Source organism: Sturnira hondurensis, unplaced genomic scaffold (genome assembly GCF_014824575.4).
Source record: "Sturnira hondurensis isolate 20B ecotype Veracruz unplaced genomic scaffold, ASM1482457v3 Scaffold0011880, whole genome shotgun sequence".
NCBI lineage: Eukaryota > Metazoa > Chordata > Mammalia > Chiroptera > Phyllostomidae > Sturnira > Sturnira hondurensis.
The window spans coordinates 1479312-1502872 of record NW_028084511.1 but is presented as its reverse complement, the minus strand read 5'-3'; the positions used below and the strand labels follow the sequence as shown (position 1 = coordinate 1502872).

At 49.6% G+C, this 23561-nt stretch overlaps 1 protein-coding gene across 2 annotated transcripts; it reads right to left on the bottom strand.

The window, feature by feature from the left end:
* Positions 1-10888: 10888 nt before the first annotated feature.
* Positions 10889-23506, bottom strand: SDHAF2 (succinate dehydrogenase complex assembly factor 2). Of its 2 annotated transcripts, none has more exons than XM_037060531.1 (4): positions 23426-23506; positions 19235-19458; positions 19045-19154; positions 10889-11320 (listed from the first exon to the last, which is right to left on the bottom strand). In XM_037060531.1, the coding sequence occupies exons 1-4, from the start codon at positions 23459-23461 to the stop codon at positions 11190-11192; spliced, it is 501 nt and encodes a 166-aa protein (XP_036916426.1). In that variant the 5' UTR covers positions 23462-23506; the 3' UTR covers positions 10889-11189. The 2 variants fall into 2 exon arrangements, with proteins under 2 accessions (XP_036916426.1, XP_036916427.1); XM_037060532.1 differs by having other exon boundaries at positions 19235-19455; positions 23426-23500.
* Positions 23507-23561: the final 55 nt, after the last annotated feature.

The following is a 23561-nucleotide window of genomic DNA, read 5'->3' as shown; positions in this document are numbered from 1 at the left end:
CTGCTGTCTACGTCCACGAGTCCCTTCTCCTTTTTGCTCAATCCCCCCCCACCAGCTGTCATCTGCTCTCCTTCTATGGTCTGCCCCCCTTTTCCTTGTCAGTTCAGGTTGTTCATTAGATTCCGCATATGAGTGGGATCACATGGTACTTGTCTCTCTCTGACCGGCTTCTTTCCCTTAGCCCAATGTTCTCCAGGTGGAACTTCCTTTGAAATATACATATATGTTTTGTAACTCAACTGAGCTCCTTTTGCTTGAACTTACTCTTCATTGAAACATTTTATTTAAAATTTTTAAAAAATTTAATAACATTGTTTTGTCTGTTTTCATGGGTATAGACATGGCTTGTGACGGAAAAAAAAACGCCAGAGCAACCCAACAGGAAGTCTCTTTAATGAATGTTCATGGAATAACTGGGTTTCTGTATGAAAAGGAAGGTGCCCCAGGCCTTACCTCTCTCCACACCTAAAAATGCCTTCAAGACACAAAGATGCTTTCAAGACTTGGGGGTAAGCAAAGGCTCCTTAAATAGGTCACAGACTCAATAACCATAAGGCAGGGGAAGCTGATACATTGAACTTCATAAAAATTCAAAACTCCAGCTCTTCCAGAGACACCATTGAGAAAATTGAATGTATAAGCCACAGACTGGATGAAAGTGTTTGCGAACATTCGTCTGGCAAAGGACTGGTATGCAGGAGAATGGGACCTCTGCACCGTGCTAGGGACTCCATTGTCCAAAGGGAACTTGTAGGGCCCCGACTCAGCAAATGTGCACATGATATTTGTGCATTTCATTGCATGTGTATTTTACAGCAAATGAAAAAAGCTTTAAATAAATATCAAAGTCTAGTTACTAATTTGCATCCTGAAGTATTCAGGGCAAGTGTTCTGACGTCTGTAGTTTTCTCTGAAAGGCGTCAAAAAGTAGACGGTTCAGGGGGTAGGGAGAGGAGTGGAAAGACGGACAGGTGGCAATGGAGCCAAGGGCTGAAAAGTCAATCGCAGAACGGAAGTGCTGGGTGTATGTGTGTTCCCTCTAAAACTCGCTCACCATTGTTGTCTGGTTGAAGTTTTTAAGAAAAATTTGGTTACATTTTATGCATTTGTTCTTGTAGTTGTGATGCACAGTTTCCTTTTTAAATTAATTCGTTTAAATAAAAAAGGGACTCCATTTAAGAAAGACAGTAAGTAAAGCCCCAGCCCATATGGCTCAATGGGTTGGGCCTCGTCCTGAAGATGGAAAGTTTGCTGGTTTGATCCCCAGTCAGGGCACGTGCCTGGGTTGCGGGTTCAGTCCCTGGTTGGGCTGTGTGCAGGAGGCAGCCAACCTCTGTTTCTCTCACACATCGATGTTCCTCTCCCCCTTTCTCCCTCCCTTCCCCTCTCTTTAAAATCAAAGAGCATGTCCTCAAAAATAGATGGCAAGTACTGGAACAGACAGTGCACAGATACAGCGAACCTCAGGGCAGCATGGTGTGAGCTAGATCGGGCCAGGAGAGGGCGCTGATGACGACAAGCTGTGTCCTTTCTTTTTATAGCAGACTTCATTTTATTTTATTTTTTGAGATTTTATTTATTGTTAGGGAGAGGGGAAGGGAGGGAGGAAGAGACAAACATCGACTGGTTGCCTCTTGCACACCCCCAATTGGGAACTGTCCCCACGCCAAGCATGTGCCCTGACTGGGAATCGAACTGGCAACCTTTCAGCTCACAAGCCAGTGCTCGATCCACTGAGCCGCACCAGCCGGGGTGCACGCCCTGTCTTGCTGCTTCCTAGCTGTGGGCATGGGCATGGGCAAGCCTCTCTGGGTTTCAGTTTCCTCATGTAGAGATGGGATAATGCAACCTCCTCTGCAGGGAGACTTGCTGTGAACATGAAGGAGACACAGACCAGGGGAAGCATAGCTTGGGAGGCCACGTACCACCCTCCTCCCCACACGTGACGAGGGCAGAGAACATCGCTATCCGGGACGACAGCTGGAAGGATGCTCTGGGGCAGGGCGGGATGTGCACGTGTCCGGGCGTGATTCTAAGAAGGCCCACCAGATTGAGTGGGGAGGAGCGAGCAGAGAGAGCTGGTGCTGAGCGCCCACACAGACACGATTCCCAGCTATTTCTGCTTCTCCAGCACATCCTCCTTGTGGGAAATGAGATGCCCACCCTCAGCGGAGGTGGGTGCATCCCGGTGCCCTGTGCTCCAGGGCATTCAGGTGCAGCGTCCATTTCCTGAAGGACACCTGAGTCTGGGATTTTGCTTTCTTTCAACATCCTAGGTCTTGCAAGAACTCTCCACCTTCCACAGTGAAAGGGACCAATGCAATCCACGAAAACCCTTCCCCCCCGCCCCCGTCCTAGGGCATCCAGCTGCCCATCCTTGGAGCACACTGAGCCGCTGAAATTACAGAGGAGGTGGGGGGTGGATCTCATCAGAGCAGGAGGCCCAAGGGGACTCTGACTCCTGCAGGCCCACAGCTCTTGCTGGTGGGAAGCTTTGCTTTGAGCTCTGCAATCAGATTGACACATCGATTTTTATTTTTACTCATCCCTTAAATAATTAGAAACATGTTCAGCATGCCAAGCAGCATGCCAGGCACTAGGGTCACATAAAGGTGAACAAAAACGGATCCAGTCCTCGCTCGTGGAACCGAAGGTCCCGTGGGGAGACAGGCGTTAATCAGAGAGTCACCAGACAGGTGTAACATCGAGGGGTGAGGGAAGGCTTCTTTGAGGAAGTAGCCCCTGAACTTACACCCCTGAGAGAGGAGGGGGCGAAGAGGGAAAAGGAGGAAAGAGGATTCTGGGCAGAGGGAAGCACGTGAGCAACAGGCCCAGTGGCAGGAGGGGTCATGGAGCCCGTGAGAGGTGGAAGACCACTGTGGAGGTGGGGGCGCAGGAACCAAGGAGGAAACGGATAAAGCACGAGATCCCCCCGACTTGATGCAGTCACAGGTGTACGCCCTGTTCACACAATCTGAAAGAGCTTCGGTGACCCTCCTGCGTGTGGGTACCCGTCTGGGGCATGTGGCTTGGTCGTCTGCAACAGGGTGCAGATGACACGGGACCTTTGTCAGGGCCAGGCTGGAAAGTGGCTCCCAGGACTTGCAGGCCCGTCCTACTGCCCAGTCGCAGTCCGGCGCCAGCCTCATTACAAAGGAGGCTTGGAGGAGGCTGTCGTCCCACCTACAGGCTCCGGGAGAGGAATGGGGGCAGGGGGCGGATGCATGCCACAGTCTCTGCCTCAATCCGCCCTTCTGTTTCCCAAACCCGTAAGTTTTTCTCCTCGCTCCTGGCACATGCTCACCCTCTTCTCAAAGGACACCACCCCAAGTCCCGTCCTGTCCTGTCCCTGCATGTGGGAGACAAGGAGACCTATGAAAAGACAAGGAAACTGCCCCCTCACCCTGCCCCATACGGCCGTTGGAACAGGGACAAAACTGCCAGGGCACCTTCTTAGTGGACTCTGGTCATGCCCCAGGGGGACTCTCCCACCCGCTCTTCACCTTGGCCCTGGCTCTTCTCTCCGGAGCTTCCTCCTTGGAGATCACTCTCCTTGGCCACATAGGAAATGGGGGAGGCCCTTGGGGGCCATATATTCTCTCTCCTGCTCATGGGCGGCTGGAGGTCCACAGGTTGGTTGTTTTATAGCTGAAAACAGTCAAGGGCTTTTGTTGGGGGGTGGGGGGAGGGGGGCCCCAGCTCTCGGTTCCCTTGGCAATGCAACTCTTTCCAGACTTTGTGGGCCTCTAACCCATTTGTGCCTAGTCAGTTTCCTGTGCCCGCAGCGATACTCACCCCAATTCTTTTCCGAGACTCATTCCCAAGCCTAACTTGTCTTGCTGGTTCACCTCCATACCTCTCGCTCTCCCCTCAGTGACTGTCTGGAGGCTATTTGGAACGAGAAACCAGAGGCACGCCTTTCATGTGATCCTGTCCTGAGTCACTTCACCCAGGAGGAGAGTTTTCCTGGGCCTTTATTGCCCCAGACTTATTTTATACCTCATCTTTTTCCACTTAGGGTGCAGAAGGTTTTGCAACCCTGGGAGGCCTGAGATCTCGAGATTCCGTTTCCTTTCAGTTCTACTCAACCACCAGGTAATTCTTCCCTGAGCCCACCTCTTCCTGGCAAACCCTCACCAAATGCAGACAGTAGCAGCCAACAGAGACGACTGGTTTCCCAGCTTCCCAGCCACTTCCCGTGTTCTGCCAGGTGGCCACCGAGAGGGGGACCTCCAAGTTAGAGCAGGCAAGAGTGTCCCCAAACGTTTGGCTGCTGCATAACACAGATCTCCCCCGTTTTGAAGGTCCTATGTCAGTTTCTTTGTTCACCTCCGCCCCAGCGCTAAGCCATGTGACCATGGGTGAGCAACTCCACTCCTGCGGGGTTGTCCCTTCATTGGCAAGTGAAGGTAACGGTGCGTCCCACTTCCCAGGGCCACCGTGGGAACTGAGCGAGGCAGCTCATGTGCGGGGCTGGCGCGCCGGGCGGTCTGGAGTGAGCCCGCAGTGTGTGCGCTCGCTGTGACTGCGATGTTCCCGGGGCGAAGGGGGCATGACATGTGCTCCTGTGAGGCCGGCACACTAAATTCTCCAGAGTCGGATACACTAACCAGGCACGTTCTCAAAAATGGTAAAGTGAGAGGTCCACCTGTCCAGGGTGCGAGTCCTCACCCATGTTGGCCAGTCGGTGACTTTATTCTCTATAAACAGAGAAAAAAGTCATTAGGAAGCCTAATTATTGTCTGTATCAGTGACCGATTGCTACCATAATGCAGCCTAACAAATCATCCCAAAACTTGGTGGCTTAAAATAATAAACATTTATTTAGCTTAAGGGTCAGTGGGTTTGCAGTTTGGACTGGACTTGGCTGGGCAATTCTCTCGTCGTGACTGGGCTCTCTTTCCTGTCAGTTGACTTTGAGGTGACAGAGGTGACTTGGACACACGTCTCTCAACCTGCTGAAAGCTAACTGGGCAGGTTTTCGGGTGGCGGCAGAGGACAAGAGCCAGGGCAAGCCCAAAATCGCACAGGCGCCTTTCAAGGCTCTGCCTGCTTCCCAGTTGCGGACACCCCACTGGCCAAGCGAGGTCCTTGGCTGACCCGGAGTCACAGTGGAAAGGCTGCAAAACTGCATGGCAAAGGCAAAGGGCGACGACTCCACCAGACAATTGTAAAATTAGCTGGTGAGGGTGAAGTCAGAGCAAGCAAGGTAAGTTACTGCCACGATACTAAAAGTAGGTGTGTGTCAGAGCTCCATGGCCCTACTGTGGGGACAGACCTGCCATGCAAGGCTGGTTGTCCCACAGCCCGCCCTCAGGGCAGTGCCCGAGACACAAAGACCAGTCCTCTGTCCACTACCCCTTCTTCAGAGGTCCTCCAGGGCCTGGGCTCCACCCCATTCTTCTCTGTGGCTCCGGGGTCTGGCACAGGGCCCCCCCGTGGTACCCGTGCAGAGGGCCTCTGCTTGCAGATCAGTGAAAGCGAGAGTGAGAGAGTAAGCGGCAAACTCCTCAAGGACAGCCAAGACGCAGTCCTCTCTGGCGCCCCGCGTCCAGTGAGGACCACTACAGTCCATCTTTCCAGTTAGATTGCTGAGCATCGTTTTCCCAGTTTGCCCCCAGCCGACTGCCTGCCTCTACTTGTGCCAGAAACACAGTACCCGCTGCAACACCCACTAACACCTCCTCCCCTCTGGGGGACCCTGCTGGAGGGGGTCAGAGCCAGAGGGGAACGAGGGTCCTGATCACACGGGGCCTGGAATCACAGCCTCTGGCCTTAGGAGGAAGGAGCACCAGCTGGTCAGAAACAACGCTGGGGCCAGTGGGTGTGATGGAGGATGGGCAACCCGTCTTGGGGCCCTGGAACGGGGGTCCCATGGCCCTCCCAGCCAGTTACACCCCCCTCTCAGAGCTAGCCTCCCACCTGGAGGGACAGTCACGGGAAGACCCAGAATGCTTCCAAGCTCGTCTCTGGGCTCAGGGAAAGAACAAAACCCAGGAAACAGGGAAGAGTTTGAGCCCTGCCCCTTGGCTCCTCCCCCCCGCCCCCGCCCCCTACCACATCCAAAGGAACTCTCCGTGAACTCAAATCATCACCCAGAGAGCTAGGTAGCGTCTGTCTCGCTGAGAGGGCTCCGGTGGTTAACGCAAGAGCCGCTGAGGTTGTGACGTCATCTCTGTGACAGCCGGGGTCCTGGGGTCCTCTAGAGAACCCAGAGTGGCTCTCTGCAAAGTCCTCCACACAGCAGTGCACCGCAGGCCAAGAAAAGGTCCAGCGTGCAAAGCCCGTAGCAGCGGAGGGATGACAAGGCTTGCAGGCTTTGAGGCAGAGTAGAATATGGCCCTGAGCATGTGGGCCCTGGAGGCGCACCACCTGGCTTCGAATTCTTGTTCCACCCCTTCTGATCTGTGACTTCCGGCAAGCTTCATCTCACCTGGCCTCATGCCCCTCCTCTGTGAAAGGCGAAAGATCGTTGTACCGGTCTCCTGTTGCTGTTATGGCTGTAATGACGGATGCAATCCAAGTAGAGCTCCTAGCAGTCTCGGTGCCCCGTTCCTGCAGCCGTCATTACTACCAAATGCTAATCGGGGGCAGGTCTGTGCGAGGCACCTGCTGTGTGAGACTCCACTTAGTCCTTACGCACACACACGAGGGAAGGTGCTTCTTCCTGCCTTTCCACACGTGAGACACAGAAGTGTGGCCAGATTAGGTGACACGCCATGGGTCATTCCGCTGACAGGGGGTGGAGCCAGGGTTCTGCCTGAGGTCTGATTCCCACACAGTGACCTTGACTGTCCTGCTCCATTTCCTGCCCAACACAGGAACTAAGGTGATACAAACTGTGAACAGTTCTTTTCTTTTACTCTTCATCCAAGGATCTGCTTGCTGGTGTTAAGAGAGAGAGGAAGGGAAAAAAGACAGAAATATTGACATAAGAGAACACCAATCGGTGGCCTCCCGTGCATGCCCTGACCAGGGATCAAACCTGCCACCTTTTGGTTGCACGGGACGACACTCTAACCAACTGAGCCACCCGGCCAGGGCCAGATGTGAACATGTCATTACGTACTAACTAAACAGAAATCCACCGGGAAATAACACGTACACCTTAACATTATAATTTGCTTTTTAAAATGGCACGCTGTGATGGGCAACATGCGTTCCCGTTGCTTCCCTTTTTAAAGAGGACGCTCTTCTTGGCCGGAGTGTGCGATTCAGGCAAGACTTAAACTCTCCTTTTGTGGGTATAGGTTATGAGGTGGTAGAGGTCTCCGCACGTCTTCCCCTTTGAAGCCTAACGCTGTCGTGGATACCTCACCTTTTCTACCATCCCTCTGAAGTGTCTGACGGCTAACGGACATTTGTCCCTTAAAGCCGACAGAGCACTGCTTGCCTTGGCCTCTTGTCCCACCGAGGCTGTTTTACCTGTCTGGGGAAGCGTCTCTCAAGGCTCAGAGGGTTCCCGGGGAAATGCGGGTGTCACAAGTTGGCTTCCCTAGAAGCCGATCAGGATCTTCAACTTGGCAGCTGCAGGGTGGCAGGGCCACCGTCCTCAGACGCCACAGGCTGCGCTAATAAGGGGGCGGTCAGCTGAGCGCCTCCCAGACCTGCTTGCCATTTAAGGCTACTCGAGCTTCTGTATTGCGAAATCTTCCTGTCTAGCCACAATAGCAGCAGATGAACTGAAGGATGAATGTGAGACTCTCGGCTCTCCCTGAGGAATCTCTTTCCTAGGTGATATTTCAAATAAAAGCCAGGTTTGTGCCAGTACTACCCTGGCTGGAGCTGAAGAGAGAGACCAGGTGACCCCTAGCTAATGCCCAAAGCCAGCAAGAGATGACTCCACCGTGACCCGTGAGGGATACGCTCCATCTAAGGCACAGAGCTGGGGCAAAAGGTGTTCGGCTTATGGATTTTGAAGACTTAAAATGATTCAGCGAGAAAATAATGGGAAGAGAACAGCCTTTACTGACCCAGTCTGATGTGTCAAGCAGGAGCCTGGAGATAGGACCTGTGAGACCACTTCAGACGGGTCAGGGCAGGGCCGGATGCTCATCGGCCCGGCACAGGCTCTGAATGAGGTCGGCGAGCAGTGATGTGTCAAATGGAGAGGAATGATTCTAGCTTCTGTTCACCGCGGACCCTTGGGGGGGGCCGCTGGCACTTGCTATATGTTTATTAACTTTTTTAAACACACTGTGGTTGGCCTAGTTTCACTTAATGCCTAATAAAGGGGAAAACTGTTTATATAGTGCCCCTGGGTCTGAGGCTGAGCAGCTGGAGTTTGCAAGATCCTTCACTTTCAGAGATGACACAAGCCAGCAGCCTGGGAGGCGAACAATTCCTTCAGAAGCACGTGGTCTCTGGGGGGAAAGTGGCAGCACGTTAAACAAGACAGAATCAGGATAAGGAGAGATCAGACCCCAGGGGGAAAAGCGCACCAACAGCAGGCGCACTTGGCTGCTGGGGTTCACCGCATCACTGTCCAGGACGTGCACTCCTCACAGTCCAGATACATCTCTCTACATAAACTCTGCCTGTTTAGCCTTCTCCCCACAGGACATCCAACGAGGCCCGAGAGAACGGCCAGAGTCAGCGGTAAGCTCCCAGGATGACATCCGTCTTCCTGTCTGCCCTGGTTCCGCCCTCCGAATCTCATTCCCATTCCTTGCTTGGGCGAGTGCTGCAGGTGTTTGCACCCAGGCTCATGTTAGCAGGGTCTGCCTTCCCCCCAGTCTCCGCTGGCTGGCGAGACACCCCGTGATGCCTCAGTCGGCTCAGCGTTCTATCTGCCGATGAGACGGCCCTGCACGTAGCCCTGGTGACCTTCCTCACATGCCAGGCAACCTGTTAGGAAATAGGTTTGAAGTCTCAGGCAGAGGCCATGACCAAACGCTGGCACCGAAGGTCCACTGAGAGTGTACTGTGTTCTGGGAGCCATGTAAGAGGTCCGCATGCCTTGCCCCTTTCCCGTCTGATCGTCACCGCCGGTGAAGATAGGGGGAGCGTCACCACCCTCACTTGATACATGAGGAAACCAAGGCTCCGGCCATTGCATTTACCCAGCAAGTGAGCCGCAGAGCCAGGATTTGAACTTGTAACCGGGGCCTGCACTGCTTCCTCCCTCAACGAGCGAGGCTCTGGGTGACTGAGGGCTTAAGGATGGGGAGCATCTGGCAGCGTCCTGCCCCCTCGGTGATGAGCAGGTCATGCCTCAGAGCTGACAGGCTCCTTTGCCATCATTTTTCAGAGCGTACATTTCTACTGTTCCCAACAGTAGGCAGTGTGTTCTAGAACAAAGTTCACGAGATTCAGATGGAAACGAGATTCTGCCTTTTGGACTGAATAGCTACTCGACCTTGCACAAACTGCTCTCTGAGGTCCCTTTCTCACCTGCGAAACAGGCATAGCGCCACTTGTCTGTGGGAGAGCCGTGAGGCTGTGAGGAAAGGCTCGCTCTCCTCTCTCCACCTAGCCAGGGACCTGAGGAGCAGGCTGGACCACGAGGCTCTGAGGGGGAGCCCCCGCAGCTCGCCGACACCAGGAACATGGTCTTGTTCCCCACACGCAGCTCTCGTGGTCACCAGCCCTCTGCTACCAGGTCTGCCTGCCTTCCTAAGGCCACACCTTTAGACGGCGCTGGCCTGTCCTCGTGCAGACCGTTGTCACAGGATCACAGCTCTGAGGACAAAAGCCCTCCAGTGAGGCCACCTGAGCAACACCGAAGTCTCCTGGCCCTAGGGCTAAACACTTCCAATGAATTCATTCTAACATATTATTTATGGCACTTTGTCAATTAAAATCATTGTGAAGGCTGCAGAAATAGAGAAAAATTTTGCCATAGTGTTACATGGAAATAAAACCCATGATTGTGGCCTTGAAAAACTCTGTAGACTTGTCTGTGGATTATGCAAAGTGAAACTAAGTAACTGTGTGGGGGCTGGGAACTGTGACTTCCCTTTCAGAACATTCTTTAACATTCCCTTGACACTCAGTTTGCAGTGTTTCAGAGTCAATCCGATGGGGAGGAAGCCTTTAAGCAGCAGGCCCACACCACTCCTGCCTGCAGCCCTCACTCTGTCTGCTGTGCCTGTGAAAGGTGGGGGTCAGGGGTTTGGGTCAGCTTCCCTCGGCAGAAAGAACCATCCTGGGTGGGAGGGGGACAAGTGCACAGGAACAAGGCCCTGGGCTGCGCAGGGAAGCTCTCCACATGGTACATGGTCCAGCACCGGCTGCCTCTGCGGAGCTCCCGTCTGGCTGAAGCCGTGAGCGAGTGCATCCGCTTCCCTGCAGCGCCCTCCTGTGGTGGAGGCCGGCCAGGGAGCAGACAGGCCCCACGGCCCACAACCAGGAGAAACCACTTGTTTTTCCCTTTTCTTTTAAAAAATGTTTTTAACTCTGGCTGGTGAGCTCAGGGGGTTAGAGTGTTGTCCTAACAGTCCAAGGTTGTGGGTTGGCTCCCAGGTCGGGGCACGTACGGACCAGTAACTACATAAGTAAGTGGAACAACAAATCGATGTGTTTCTTTCTCTCCGTTCCTTTCCTCTCTCTAAAGTCAGTTAAGTTTTTTAAAATGTTTTTAATGAACTAGCCACTTTTCAAAGAAATTATTTGAGCATATAAAATTTTTATTTTTTTAAATTTTTAAAATGTATTCATTTATCTTTAGAGGGGAAGGGAAGGAGACAAGGAGAGAAATATCAATGTATGGTTGCCTCTCATGAGTCCCCTGCTGGGAACTGGCCTGCAACCCAGGCATGTGCCCTGCCTGGGAATCGAACCGTGATTGTGTAGTTTGCAGGCCTGCGCTCAATCCACTGAGCTACACCAGCTAGGGCCCGGGCATATAAAATTTTTAAGTAGAAGGAGTCATCACAAAAACTATTAGTATTGCAGTTTTTCTTTAATAACTGTTTTCTATAGGCAAAATAGACACATTTATGAAATAACACAAAATCTGCTCCTTTTAAAAACACCAGATTTCAGAAAAACCAGTGAAAGTAAATTCAGCATTGCTGGTTGAGGGGAATCTTAATTTTAAAAGCAATTTCAAAAATTAAATAAATAAGAAATAAAGGCAATCTCACACACACTAGGTTGCCAGGGACAGGGCAGGCAGGCGAAGCCAGTGTCCGGGATAAGCGCTTAGGGCTGTGGGCTGAGCCCCCGCGGGAGGCGGGGGGCACAGCTCAACGTGGCTTTTCAAAGAGGTACTCGAGGTCTGGGGCGCGCAGCCTCTGCTCCTTGTTTTTGTTTTTAGCGAAGTCTCTCAGCAGTGCCATGACTTCATTTTCAAGTATTTCTGGGGCTGGTTTTGCTTCTGCAAGAGAAGAATGGGCAGAAAGAATCATGTCAGTCAGTCAACATTTAGGCAAAAGGATCTTGAAACGTGAAACTCTGATCTTGGCCAAGAGCCCCGGCAGACACCCAGATGGTCCCCATCCTTCCTCCAAGCACACATAGCAGCCGCCTGCCTGCGTGACCCGTTTTACCAGCACAGCCGCCCTGCGGGCTCACATGGGTGTCCACGATGGCTATTGGGCTACATGGGCAGAGCGGGTGCGGCAGCGCCCGTAGGACCACAAGACCGAGATACCTGCTCTCTGGTCCCTCATGAGCAGGGCTGCCGACCTCTGGCCTGGCCTGTCTCAGCTGTACTGCTTTGCTCTGCACTTGGTATTTCAGTTGTTTTCCAGTCTATACATTTCCTGAGGCAGAGGTCCTTGGTTGTAAGTGACAGAAACTAGTAACTCAAGTAAAGTGAAGCCGAAAGGAATGGACTGGAAGCCTATCAGAGGCACACTACAGTGCCATGCACCTGAGGGGGCAGACCTGAACATACAAAGCCACAGAAAGTGTGGCGATGCGAATGCCAGCCGCAGGCTAGTGGGAGGCAGTGTGGCCGGATGCTACTCACCTTCAACCCTTCTTTCCACCCCGAGACACTCAAGATTCCGATCATAAGCAAAGCCTTCCACTGGCAAAGCTTCGGTAGGTAAGGTGTTCTGGCATTACCCTCCTATCAAGGCTAAATACAGTGCTAGGAGGGGAATTCCTCAAAGCAAAGTTCGATGCCCGCTCAGTCAGCACAGAACCTGGCTTCCGGCGGGTCAGGACCCTTGTCTGGTTGTTTGCAACGACCAAAGTAAGACCAGGGATATTTAGGTTCCCCGGAGGACGCTGAGAGTTGCAACAACACTGCTGGGCACAGCCCCAGGGGAGCTCACGCCCACCTACCGGTTCTTCTGAAGAAACCTGCACTAGGCCTGCTCCCGACAAAGACTAGGTTCGGAACTGGAGGACGGAGCCGGCAGGGCAATGGGCGCAGACAACTGTGCAAAGGAAGCATCACGCCCCACCCAGCCCCACCCTTGCCTTCTGCAGAACAAAGACCTCGGGTGACTGGAGCAGGTCAGCAACCCTGTCTCCTGCAGGGCACACAGGAGAACCCATTTGGGCTGGTGAAAGGGTAAGAGGAAAACAAATCCCCTCCCCAGTAGGATGGGTGGGGTCACCAAGAAGGCCCACCTCCAAGGCCCAGGGCCACAGGGACTGAAGCTGGGACTGAAGCTGGGACTGAAGCTGGGACTGAAGCTGGAAGCCCTCCCAACCTCCCCCTCCCTAAGCAAACAAGCACCATGTAGGAAGCAACAAGAATCTACAACTAGGGGGAGGCTAAACGAGGGGAAAGAGATTCCCTTTGAGGCACAGGGATACACGGACATTGAGAAACATGCTCAGGAGACTCGGCTTCCACCCAAGCTGAGTAACGACAGAGGCCAGTGGTGCCAAAGCAATCAGGAATCCAAAGCGGGCTGAACTCCTAACCGGGCGGACTTGATCGCCGCGCTGACAGCGGGTGGAAGCATGACCATGTCCAGGCGTATATGCCACCCGCCTCGGCCTCCCCTGTCTCACTCACGATGCCTGACACTTGGTCAAACGTTGTGAGACACACACACAGTGTGAGGGGACAAAGCTGTCACTGGGAGGGACTAAGAGATGACCTGGATGTGAGACTGTTGAGGGATTTAAAGTGACTGTGACCTGTACGTAAAAGAATCTAGTAGAAAAAGCAGATGAAGTACGTGAACAGATGAGGACTTCCAGCAGAGAGTTAGAAACTGCAAAAGCCAAATGAAAATGTTAAAAACAAAAATAAGCAAATAAGCAGACTGACCTCAGCAGGCTGATCATGAGATATGACAGTCCAGGAAAGAATCAGTGAACTGAAGACAGGTCGGCAGATCCTGTTGATACAAATTACCCACACTGATCCGTAAAAAGAGGGAGAGGCCCAAACGGATTCCAAAAGCTAGAAAATAATATTAACGGTCTCACCTAAGTGTGATTGGATCCAACACGCCCGGAGGACCGCAAGCAGGGTGAATACCAAAAACAAGCACTGAGACATGCCACATTCGAACTGCTAGAAGCCAAAGATGAGATGCTGAAAACATTCAGAGAGAAAAGATGCATCACATACAAAGGAACGAAGGCGCGACGGACCTCTCGGCAGAAACCAGGCAAACCAGAACACGATAGCTGGTATCACCGAGGAATCTGACCTTGGCAGCACAACGAAGGCAAGGAAGCAAAGGGAAAACCAGCCCAAACCCAGCCCGACTCCTGACCAGACTGGGTCCGCACACCCATGGCCTGGCAGAAAAGCGTGTGCCCCTACAAAGTGATGAGAGAAAAACCGTGAACCTGTATTTCTCTACTCAGTGAAAATGCCTTTCAAAAATGAGAAAAGCCGAGAGAATTCATAACAGCAGACCTACAACCAGTATTAAAAGAAATTCCTCACGAACACGCCAGATAGAAACGCGGGTCCACATGAAGAAATGAAGGTCTCCAAAGATGGTGAGAATGAAGGCAAAAGTAAAGTAGAATACACTTCATATAGTGTGAATGTGATAGATTATGTGACCCAGATATTTACAAATGCTATACATGTTGTAACTTAGAGCTATAAAGTAGTCTTTCCCTTACTTTACACTGCTCTACAGGTAACTGCCTAAAGCAAAACCAACACAAGTGCAGTGCAGGCTTCCAGCACAATGGAAATAATCCCAAGTACGGCGAGCACAGCACAGAAGGTGAGAGGGCAGAACCGGGGTGTTCTGCTGTCGAGTTCTTACGTTACGGACGAGGCACTACAGTATTATTTGAAGGCAGACTGTGATTAATTAAAAATATACACTACAAACCTTAGGGCAATCATTAAAAAATTATAAGGAGAGGTATAAATAATAAACCAACAGTGGAGTAAAGTGAAATTTAAAATAATTTTAAAACCCCACGGAAATAGAGGGGGAAAGGAACAAAGAACAGATGGAAAAAGTAGGAAACAAACAGATGGTAGATTTTAAATGCAACCACACGGATCATTAATTACATGCAAATGGCCAAGACACTAGAGACCATAAGTCTGGACAAAAAAGTACAGGGTACATGTGCTGTCTACGAGACGCTCAATTTAAAAGTAAAACACTGGTGCGGGGGCAGACTTCTAAGTTGGCCCGAGTACCCCCCTCTCCCCGGTGGCACAAGCCTTGGGTGACCCCCAGGACTGAGAACGAGACGGGGGTCACACCCATGATTAGGTGATGTCATTACGGCATAGCTGGCTTAGGACAGAGAAGCTACCCAGGTGGTGCTGACCTCACCCAGGAGCTCTATAAAAGCAGAGTGTTCTCCAGCAGGTGACAGGGCGGGCGATCAGACGGACGTGAGGCAGGAGAGGGACACCGTGTGAGGGGGGGTCTCCAGGGCTGAGGCCGAGGGGCCACTGGGCAAAGAGCTGGGTGTGGCTCCTAGGAGCTGAAGGAGAGCAACAGCAAACAAGACAATCGGGGTCTCAGTCCCACAACTCAATCCCAACAGCCTGAATGCGCTTCCAGGTGGGAACATAAAACTGAGAACTCTGACCTCAGACTGTGAGATCTGGACCGAGCTTCTGGCCTCTGAACCATGAGCCAGCAGACAGGTGCCGCTTGACGTCACTGAGTCTGTGGTAACTTATTACACAGCAACAGAAAACCAATACAGATGGAAAAATACACACCATGCACACACTAATCGGGAGAATGCTGCAGTGTCTAAATTACGATCAGACTCTTTGGAACAAGGAACTTGATCAGCAGGAAAGACAGACATTATGTAATGATAAAGCAGCCAGTTCATCAAGAAGATGCAACAATCCTAACACGTCATCGCATAGTGACAGAGCTTCAGAATAGATGAAGCGAAAACTGAGAGAATGAAAGGAGTAACGAATCCAGTTACAGGTGGCAGTTTCAATGCTCCTCTCTTATTAATGGTACAAGTACAAGTACAGAGAAAATCGGCTGGGATACAGAAGACATGAAGAACAGCACTGGCCAATCTGCCTAACTGACATTTATAGAACACTTCATCCACAAATGCGGGACACAAATGTTCCAATAAATGCACACGCAACAGTTATCAGGATACCCACATTTCTGGCCATTAAAAAATTTCAAGAAATTGCCCCTGCTGGTGTGGCTCAGTGGACTGAGTGCCGGCCTGTGAGCTGAAAGGTCGCTGGTTCGATACCCAGTCAGGACACATGCCCGGGTTGCAGGCCAGGTGCCCAGTAGGGGGCGTGTGAGAGGCAGCCCATCGATGTACCTCCTCCTGCACATCAATGTTTCTCTCCCTCTTTCTCCCTCCCCTCTCCTGTCTCTGAAAAGAAATCGTCTGTAAAAAAATTGCAAGACATTTAAAATAACTGAAATTGTACAACATATATTCTGTGCTCACAATGGAATAACAAAAAAATATCTGGAAAATCTGGAAATATCTGAAAATTAGACATACTTCTAAATAACTCATAGGTAAAACAGGAAGTCACAAGGGAAATTAGAAAATATTTTGAATGGAATAAAAATAAAACACAACACACCCAAATTTGTAACATGAAGCTAAAGCAATGCTTAGATGGAAGTTTAAATGCTCTTAGTTAAAAAAATGGTCTCAACTCAATCAGCTCAGCTTCCACCTTAAGAAACTAGAAAAAGAGCAAATTAAGCCCAATGCAAGCTGAAGAAAGGAAATAATAAAGGAAACTGAAAACAGAAAAAGAAAAATCAATGAAATCAAAAGCTGGTTCTTTGAAAAGATACATTGAACGGGACTAAATGGTAATGGAAAAGAATATAATAAAGATTATACTTTAAAAAAAGAAAAGATACATTGAGAAGCTTCAGCCACACTGACCAAGGCGGGGAAGCCCACGAACTACCAATACTAGAAACAAAGGAAGGACCTCACCACGGCTCTTCAAACCCTGAAATACAAAGGGAAGCTACAGCCAACTTCCTGCTCATACATTCAACAACTGACATGATATGGGCACATTTACAGGAAGACACAAACTAATAAATCTCGTCCAAGAAGAAACAGCTAACTTAAATGGTTCCACAGGTATGAAAAATATTTGACTTCCCAGTTCAAAACCTCTAACAAAGAAAACCCCAGATCCAGATGGCTCTACTGGCAATCCTAGCAGATAGTTAAGGAGATAATACCGATTCGCTACAAAGTTTCCTGAAAATGGCACAGGAGAGAGCACCTCCCAACCCACTTTATGAAGCCAGCATCACCCCGATCGAAAGCAGATGATAACATGCCCAAAAAACTACACACCAACACCTTCAGATACAAGAGCCAAGTCTCCAAAACGTCAGCAAATCGAATCAACCCACGCACATCATGACCGTGTGGTGTCTATCCTAGGAATACAAGGTCAGTTCAATATCTGACAATCAATAAAAATTTCATCGTATCAATAAACCAAAGGGGGGATAATCACACCACTAAAAAAAAATCGTCTCTATAGATGCCTAAAAGCACCTGACAAACTTTAACATCTATCAATGATTAAACACTACATATACTAGAAACAGAAGGGAACTGTCAGCCTGATGAGAGGCATTTACACCTAACCCACACCCAACAGTGTATTTAGTGGTGAAGGACGGAGTGTTTGCTCCCAGCGCGGGGAAAAGTCTGCTCTCACTCAGCTGCTCAGCGCTGTGCGGGAGCCCAGACAGTGCAGCGAGGGGACGGAGAGACGGCAAGGGCACACAGGCTGGAAGAGAAAGGAGAGCACCTCTGCTCACAGACCACACGACTGTGTCCACAGAAAATCCCGGAGAGTCCATCAGAAAGCTTCTGGAACTGCGTGAGGTTAGCAAGGTCATAGTGCACAAAGCCAGCGAGTATCAACTGCATTTCTGTATTCTACCAACAGTGGAAAGTTGAAGAAACAAATGTAAAGCCCCATCTACAACAGCACCAAAATAAGTGAAATACCTACATATAAGCATAGCAGAATATGCTGAAAACTATAAAACTGATTGTAGCTGGCAGACTCTGGGAGGGCCCCCAGCGGTCCCTGACCCCGGTACTGCACCTTTGTGTGAGCCGCCCCCCGAACGAGGCTGCACCTATGACTCCGGTTCTAACCAGCAGAATCCGGCAAAGATGATGGAACGTCACTGCTGTGATCAGGTTACAAAACAGCGAGACTCCCGTCTTGCCGGCAGACCCTCTACAGACTTCTTGGTTTGCAAGCTGCCACGTGGGGAGGCCCGTGTGACCAACAACAGAGGGCAGCAGCCAGCAAGGGCCGGAGAGCCCGTGAGGAACGGAATCCCCCAAGCCCAGAGAGCGAGCCTGCAGCAGACCCTCCGATGGTGAGGCGTCCTGATGGGGCCCCGGCCCCTCTCCACCTCGACAGCAAACTCACCACAGACTGAAGGACAGGGCCCAGAGAAGCCATGCCTGGATTCCAGACCCACCACAATAATGAGAGGATAAACACGGGCTATGCAGTGATGGGTAACACACTGACTAAAGAAACGAAAGACCTAAGTAAACGGAGATATAGTGTGTTCAAACAGCAGACTATTCTAAATTTCTATCAGAATCTTCCCAAATTAATCTGATTGAACACTCCCATCAAAATCCAATCAGAATTTTCTTTTCCGGAGAAACTGAACAGCCGATTCAAAAACTATAAAATTCCTAGAACAAAGAAAATCTCGGTGACTTTAGGTTGGGCAAGTCCTTTGACAAGTACCGAAAGCACAATTCATTATCACATTTTACGCTTTAAACCTACAGAATGGCTTCTAGTTTGCGACACATCTTGAGTGGAAATAAAAACACAAAAGACCCAGAGTGTGAGAGAAATAGAAGAGATATCCGAATACCCATTCTCTCCGTTTTCCTTAGCAGAACTTCCAATTTGGTTGGACTCATGGAATAGCTCATTTCTTCTTTAAGGCGAGGTACAGCCACGTGACTAAACGGTGGCCAATGGAAAGTAAGTGGGAGTACGGTCCATAATTTCCTGAGAAGGACCCATAAGGAACGGGACGTGCTCTCCCACACAGGTTTTCCCGGCTGAACCACGGCACGACAGGCAGAGCCCCAGAGCCACCTTGGATCACGAGGTAGACACCACGCGTGGGGGATGAAGAGGTGGCAAGTCAAGGGACTTGACCTGAGGACTTTTTAAAACCCCTCTCCGTGCCTGCCCTGGACTTCTGTTATGGGAAAGAGAAACAGAGCTCAGTCTTGCGTAAGCCGTTATTGTTTTGGATTTTTTTTTTAACTCACAGCCAAAGCTAACCCTAACTGCACACGGTGAGACGCCACCCCTCACAAAGGCGGTGCCACAGTGAGACCACTGAGGGACTCCTGCTACGCACGTTGGAGAGCTGTCTGGTTCCAGTCCGTTCCCAGCCTCGTTTCTCTTCAACCTTCCTCTGATACCTACATAATTTCACTAAGTTCCTCTTTGCTTAAATTACACACAATAGGTTTCTACTGTTAAAAGAACCTTAACTAATCAAACAAATTTTATATACTTTAGAAAAATCTGAACTGTTTGGGTTGAGGGCCTATTTGTATGAATAAAAGCAAAAGAATCGCCCCGGATACAATTCCAGACTCCGACCAGCCCAAGTCGCCCCACTGTGCACCCCATGCCGCGCTCACGCCCAGTACCTGTAGCCCAGTAGTAAATATCCCAGTCGTTACTGGGCTCGTTGATCAGGCGATCATAGAGGTTCAGCTGTTTCTCGGTCATGTGCTGCAGATATTCCTTAGCAAAGAGGCTAAAGACGAGAGACGAGAAAGAGGTTAAGAGACTGTCTGCAGTCAAAGAAAACGGGCCCCGAGACCCCCGGGCCCCCACCTGAGCAGAATGCAGTTCTCCAGCATTCCCCGCTTCCTGCTCTCGTAGAGCAGGCGGGCTCTTTTGGTTTCTATGGATTCGTCAGTTCGTTCCTGCCACGGAGGCAAAGGGATTTCAATCATATCTTTCTGGGAATCTCTCGGGCTGTCACCTCTGTAGAACCGGCTGAATGACGTCATGCTGAGCAAAGGAGACGCTAGGTGGCGCCTTGACAGAGCAAGCTTCTGAAACAAATGAACCGCATTTTTTTTTAAACATCAAATAACATCATTATCATCTGCTCAACACTTACTAGGCGCTAAATGCATTTGATCTCATTTAGTCCTTAAGTAGTTATGCTGACACTGACACCCCTTTACAGGGGCTTAGAAAACTGAAACCCAGGTTAAAAAACTTACCAAGGTCGCCCAAATAGTCACTGTAGATAGAATTGAAACCTAGCTCTAACTGAAAACATGTTCTTAAGCACTGCCCTTCCAGAAATTCTTCAGCAGAAATATCTTCTCCTTCCTTTGCACTCCTACGGTATGGTCTGTATTCTCCTCACTTGACTGAGTGAAACTTTGAGTGTACAGCTTCGGCATGGACCCTAATCCTCCACGGTCTCCCAATCTGGAGAACGGCAAAAATTATCCAGATGCAATGGGAAGGTGGTAACATCAGCAAGATGGCAGAACAGGGAGCCCCGCACTCTTCCCCTGCAGAGATGCCAACTCTGTTAATGCACAGACCAACTCCCTTTGTGAGAATCCCAGAAACCAGTTCAGAGGTTCCTCACCCCCAGGGGAGCAGAAAAGCAGCTGTGTCAAAGCTGGAAGGAAACTGTATGACACTTATTCCCCAGAGTCCCTCCCCCTAGCTCAGCCTGGTGCAACTGAAGAAGATCCTTGGTTCCTGGTTTCTCCCTGGGGAGAGAATGAGAAGCCTGAAACACTCGTCCACAGTGCAGACTGGCTTAGTTTCTGTCCCCTCTGAATCTAATTGCTGATGGGAAAGGGCGCCAGGCTGGGTGCTGCTGAAAACAAAGGTGAGGGTTTGGGCTAGCACACACTCACCATGGTCACTACCCCCGGCTCAGCACACATACAGGAGAAAACCTCCAATGCCTGGCTTTTCCCTGAGGAGGTTAACAGTTGGAATGCATGTCCAATGTTCCAGCTTTCGGGGGAGGCATCTGACAATGGTTTCTGTCCCACCTGTCTCAGAGCACTGATGGGACCCAGCACAAGTTAGATGTCTGGGGGGGCCTCTGAAAACCAAAGAGAACCGGAGAGCTTGCTGCTGCTCAGGGGGACCTGTGGTACAGGAGACAGGGGCCAATACAGCTTGGCGCCTTTCCCTTGTAAATAAGAGAGGAGCAAAACTCCTGCTTTTCAAGGAACTGCTCGAGAGACTGGTTTCCGACTTCACCAACTTGTAGCTTTGATAGGATCTGGAATACTCTAGAAGCCTGACGACTATTGAGACGGAGAGGAGCTGGGAGGTTGTGGCTGTTCCACAGGATCTGCAGTACCACAGACAGACACCAGAGGGACGAAGAGGTTATGAGGAAGACGTTCCTCAAAACAGCCAGCAAATCCCTCTAATTGGGAATGTACCCCACACACGGAGAAGACACCCAGATTCTAGCAAAACAATTGAGGGAATCCCCCAGAATCTCTAGCAAGGCTGATTGCTGATGGTCTTTCCTTGCACAAAGCCAGCCCAAAACCACTGTGGGAGGTGGCTGGTTTCTTCAAAGGGGTGAATCCCAACACAAAGTTGCACAGGATGTGACAAAACAAGGAAATGTAGCCCAATCAAAAAAGTAAAAACAATCTCCAGAAACCAACGCTAATGAAACAGTTATGTGAATTACCTGACAAAGAATCCAAAATAACTGTCATCAAGATGTTCACTGGGCTCAAAGGGACAATGCATGAACAACATGAGAATATCAACAAAGAGGAATACTTTAGAACCCAGCAGAAATTTTGGAACTGAAGAATAACTGAATTGAAAAATTCCCTCTAGGGGTTAAAGAGCAGACTTGATCAATCGGAAGAAATTCTAAGATAGGTCATTTGAAATTACAGAGGGAGAAAATAAAGAATGCCAAGTAATAAAGTACCCCTGAAAGACTTAGCAGACCACTATACGCATTATGAGAACCCCAGAAGAAGAAAAGAGAAAGAAGCAGAAAGCTCATTTGAAGAAATAATGGCCCCCCACAATATTCTCAAATGTGGGGAAAGAAATGAACATTCCAACTGAAGGAGCCCAGGGGATCTAAGCACACGGGACAGCAAAACAAAGCACATGCAGGCCCAGAGCGAAGGCGAACACCTGACACACCGGGACACGGCAACACGGTAACGGCGGCACAAAAACCGATTTTAATTCTGATGTAAAGGTTAACAGACAAAAACCTCTTTCAAAAAAGTCTGCCTTAAGAGTCATGGCTCGGTACACGGTATAAAATATGTCATTGTAACATCAATAAAATGAAGTGGGATGGGATGGAATGAAGTGGGGAGGAATAAAAGAACAGAGTTTTGTATGAGATTAAAGTTAAATTGTTATCAGCTTAGAATAAATGATAAAATGGTTTTTTGTAAGCTCCACAATAAACACAAAGAAAACACCTATAAAAGCTACACAATAAAAATGGAGAAAGGAGCTGACCAGTGTGGCTCAGTGGGTTGGGCATCATGCCACAAAGCAAAGGGTCGCCAGTTTGGTTCCCAGTCCGGGCACATGCCTGGGTTGCATGTGTGGTCCTTGGTTGGGGAGCAGACAGGAGGCAACCAATTGATGTTTCTCTCTCTCTCTTTCTCCCTTCCTTCCCCTCTCTCTAAAAACAAACAAATAAATAAAATCTTTTTTAAAAATTAGAAAATCAAAGCATGTCTCTATTTTAAAAAGGCAGTGAGAGACAAATGATAACAATAAAACACGAAGAGGGACACAGAAGCTACAAGACAGACAGGGAACAATGAACAAAATGGCAATAGTAAGTCCTTACTACCAGCAATTACTTTAAATGTGAATGTACTAAACTCTCCAACCAAAACACACAGAGTGGCTCGATGGATAAAAAACATAGTAAAATCCAACTCTTTGCCATTACAGAGACGCACTTTAGATGTAAAGATACGTACAGGCTAAAAAGTAAAAGGATGAAAAAAGATATTCCATGCAAATGATAACCAAAAGTGAACAGAATGCCCCTACTCGCATCAGACAAAACAGACCTGACGTCAAAAACTGTCATGAGATAAAGGACATTATGTAACAATCAAAAGGTATATTCACCAGGAAGAGAAAACAACTACAAATATATATGCGATCAACATCAGCACACCCAAATATATGAAGCAAGCACTGACAGCGCTGAAGAAACAGCAACACAGTAATAGATTTCAATATCCCACTTTCAATCATGGACAGAACATCCAGACAGGAGTCCCATAAGGAAACAGGGAACCTAAACTACACTACAGACCCAATTGACCAAACACACATATACACGGAGCATGCCATCCAATAGCAACGAGACTACATTCTTCTCACACGCATTGGGAACATTCTCCAGGACAGATCACGCTAAGTTACAGAACAAGTTTTTCTAAGAAGATTGAAATTCCACAGTGGAATGAAACTAGAACTCTACAGAAGGGAAACTGGAAGTTTTACAATTACGTTAAATTAAATAAAGCACTTAACCAATGGTTCAAATGAGTCAAAGAAATCAAAGGGAAATCAGAAAAAATCTTGAAACTAAAGACACAACATACAAAATATTAGATGCAGCAAAAGGTAGCACTGAGAAGTATACAGTGGTAAACACTACACTAAAAAAGAAAGACTGTATGATGCTATGTGAAATCATGCTAAGCAAGCATCAGAGATTTAAGAACAGAGATTAGGGGCGCCCGGAGGCGATCGGGCCAGCTCCACGTGGGCAATAAGTGAAATCCGACTTGGCTCTCGCAGGAAGACTAACACGACAAGACAGGCTCACACTGGGCTCAGGAAAAGGTGGAAGCGACGTGAATCTAATTTTGCAAGATCGACCTCTCTTTGGGTCTGTCCTTGACCCGGGCTATCGGGCTGTTGGACACTCCCCACAGTCTCCAAGACTAGGGAGGAAAAGGAGACGCAGTCTCTACCGTGGCCCGCCTAGGACCCTAGCACTTCCATTCTCCTCACCCGAGTCAGAGCCGAGAACACGGTGACCACTGCCATCTTTCCCGACTTGTACCGGAAGCCGGGAACCCCAGAACGCAGGCTTTGCGGAAGACACTTCCCTGCGTATAGCGGAAGTGGCTGTGCGTATGACGCCCGT

Excerpts from the sequence above, each read along its gene's own strand:
- SDHAF2 (XM_037060531.1), bottom strand. The coding sequence starts at position 23,461 with ATGGCAGTGGTCACCGTGTTCTCGGCTCTGACTCGG. Across the intron at positions 19,459-23,425 it reads TGTTCTCGGCTCTGACTCGG|AAGCTTGCTCTGTCAAGGCG; the intron begins GTGAGGAGAATG and ends CATTTGTTTCAG. Across the intron at positions 11,321-19,044 it reads TATTTACTACTGGGCTACAG|AAGCAAAACCAGCCCCAGAA; the intron begins GTACTGGGCGTG and ends CTTCTCTTGCAG.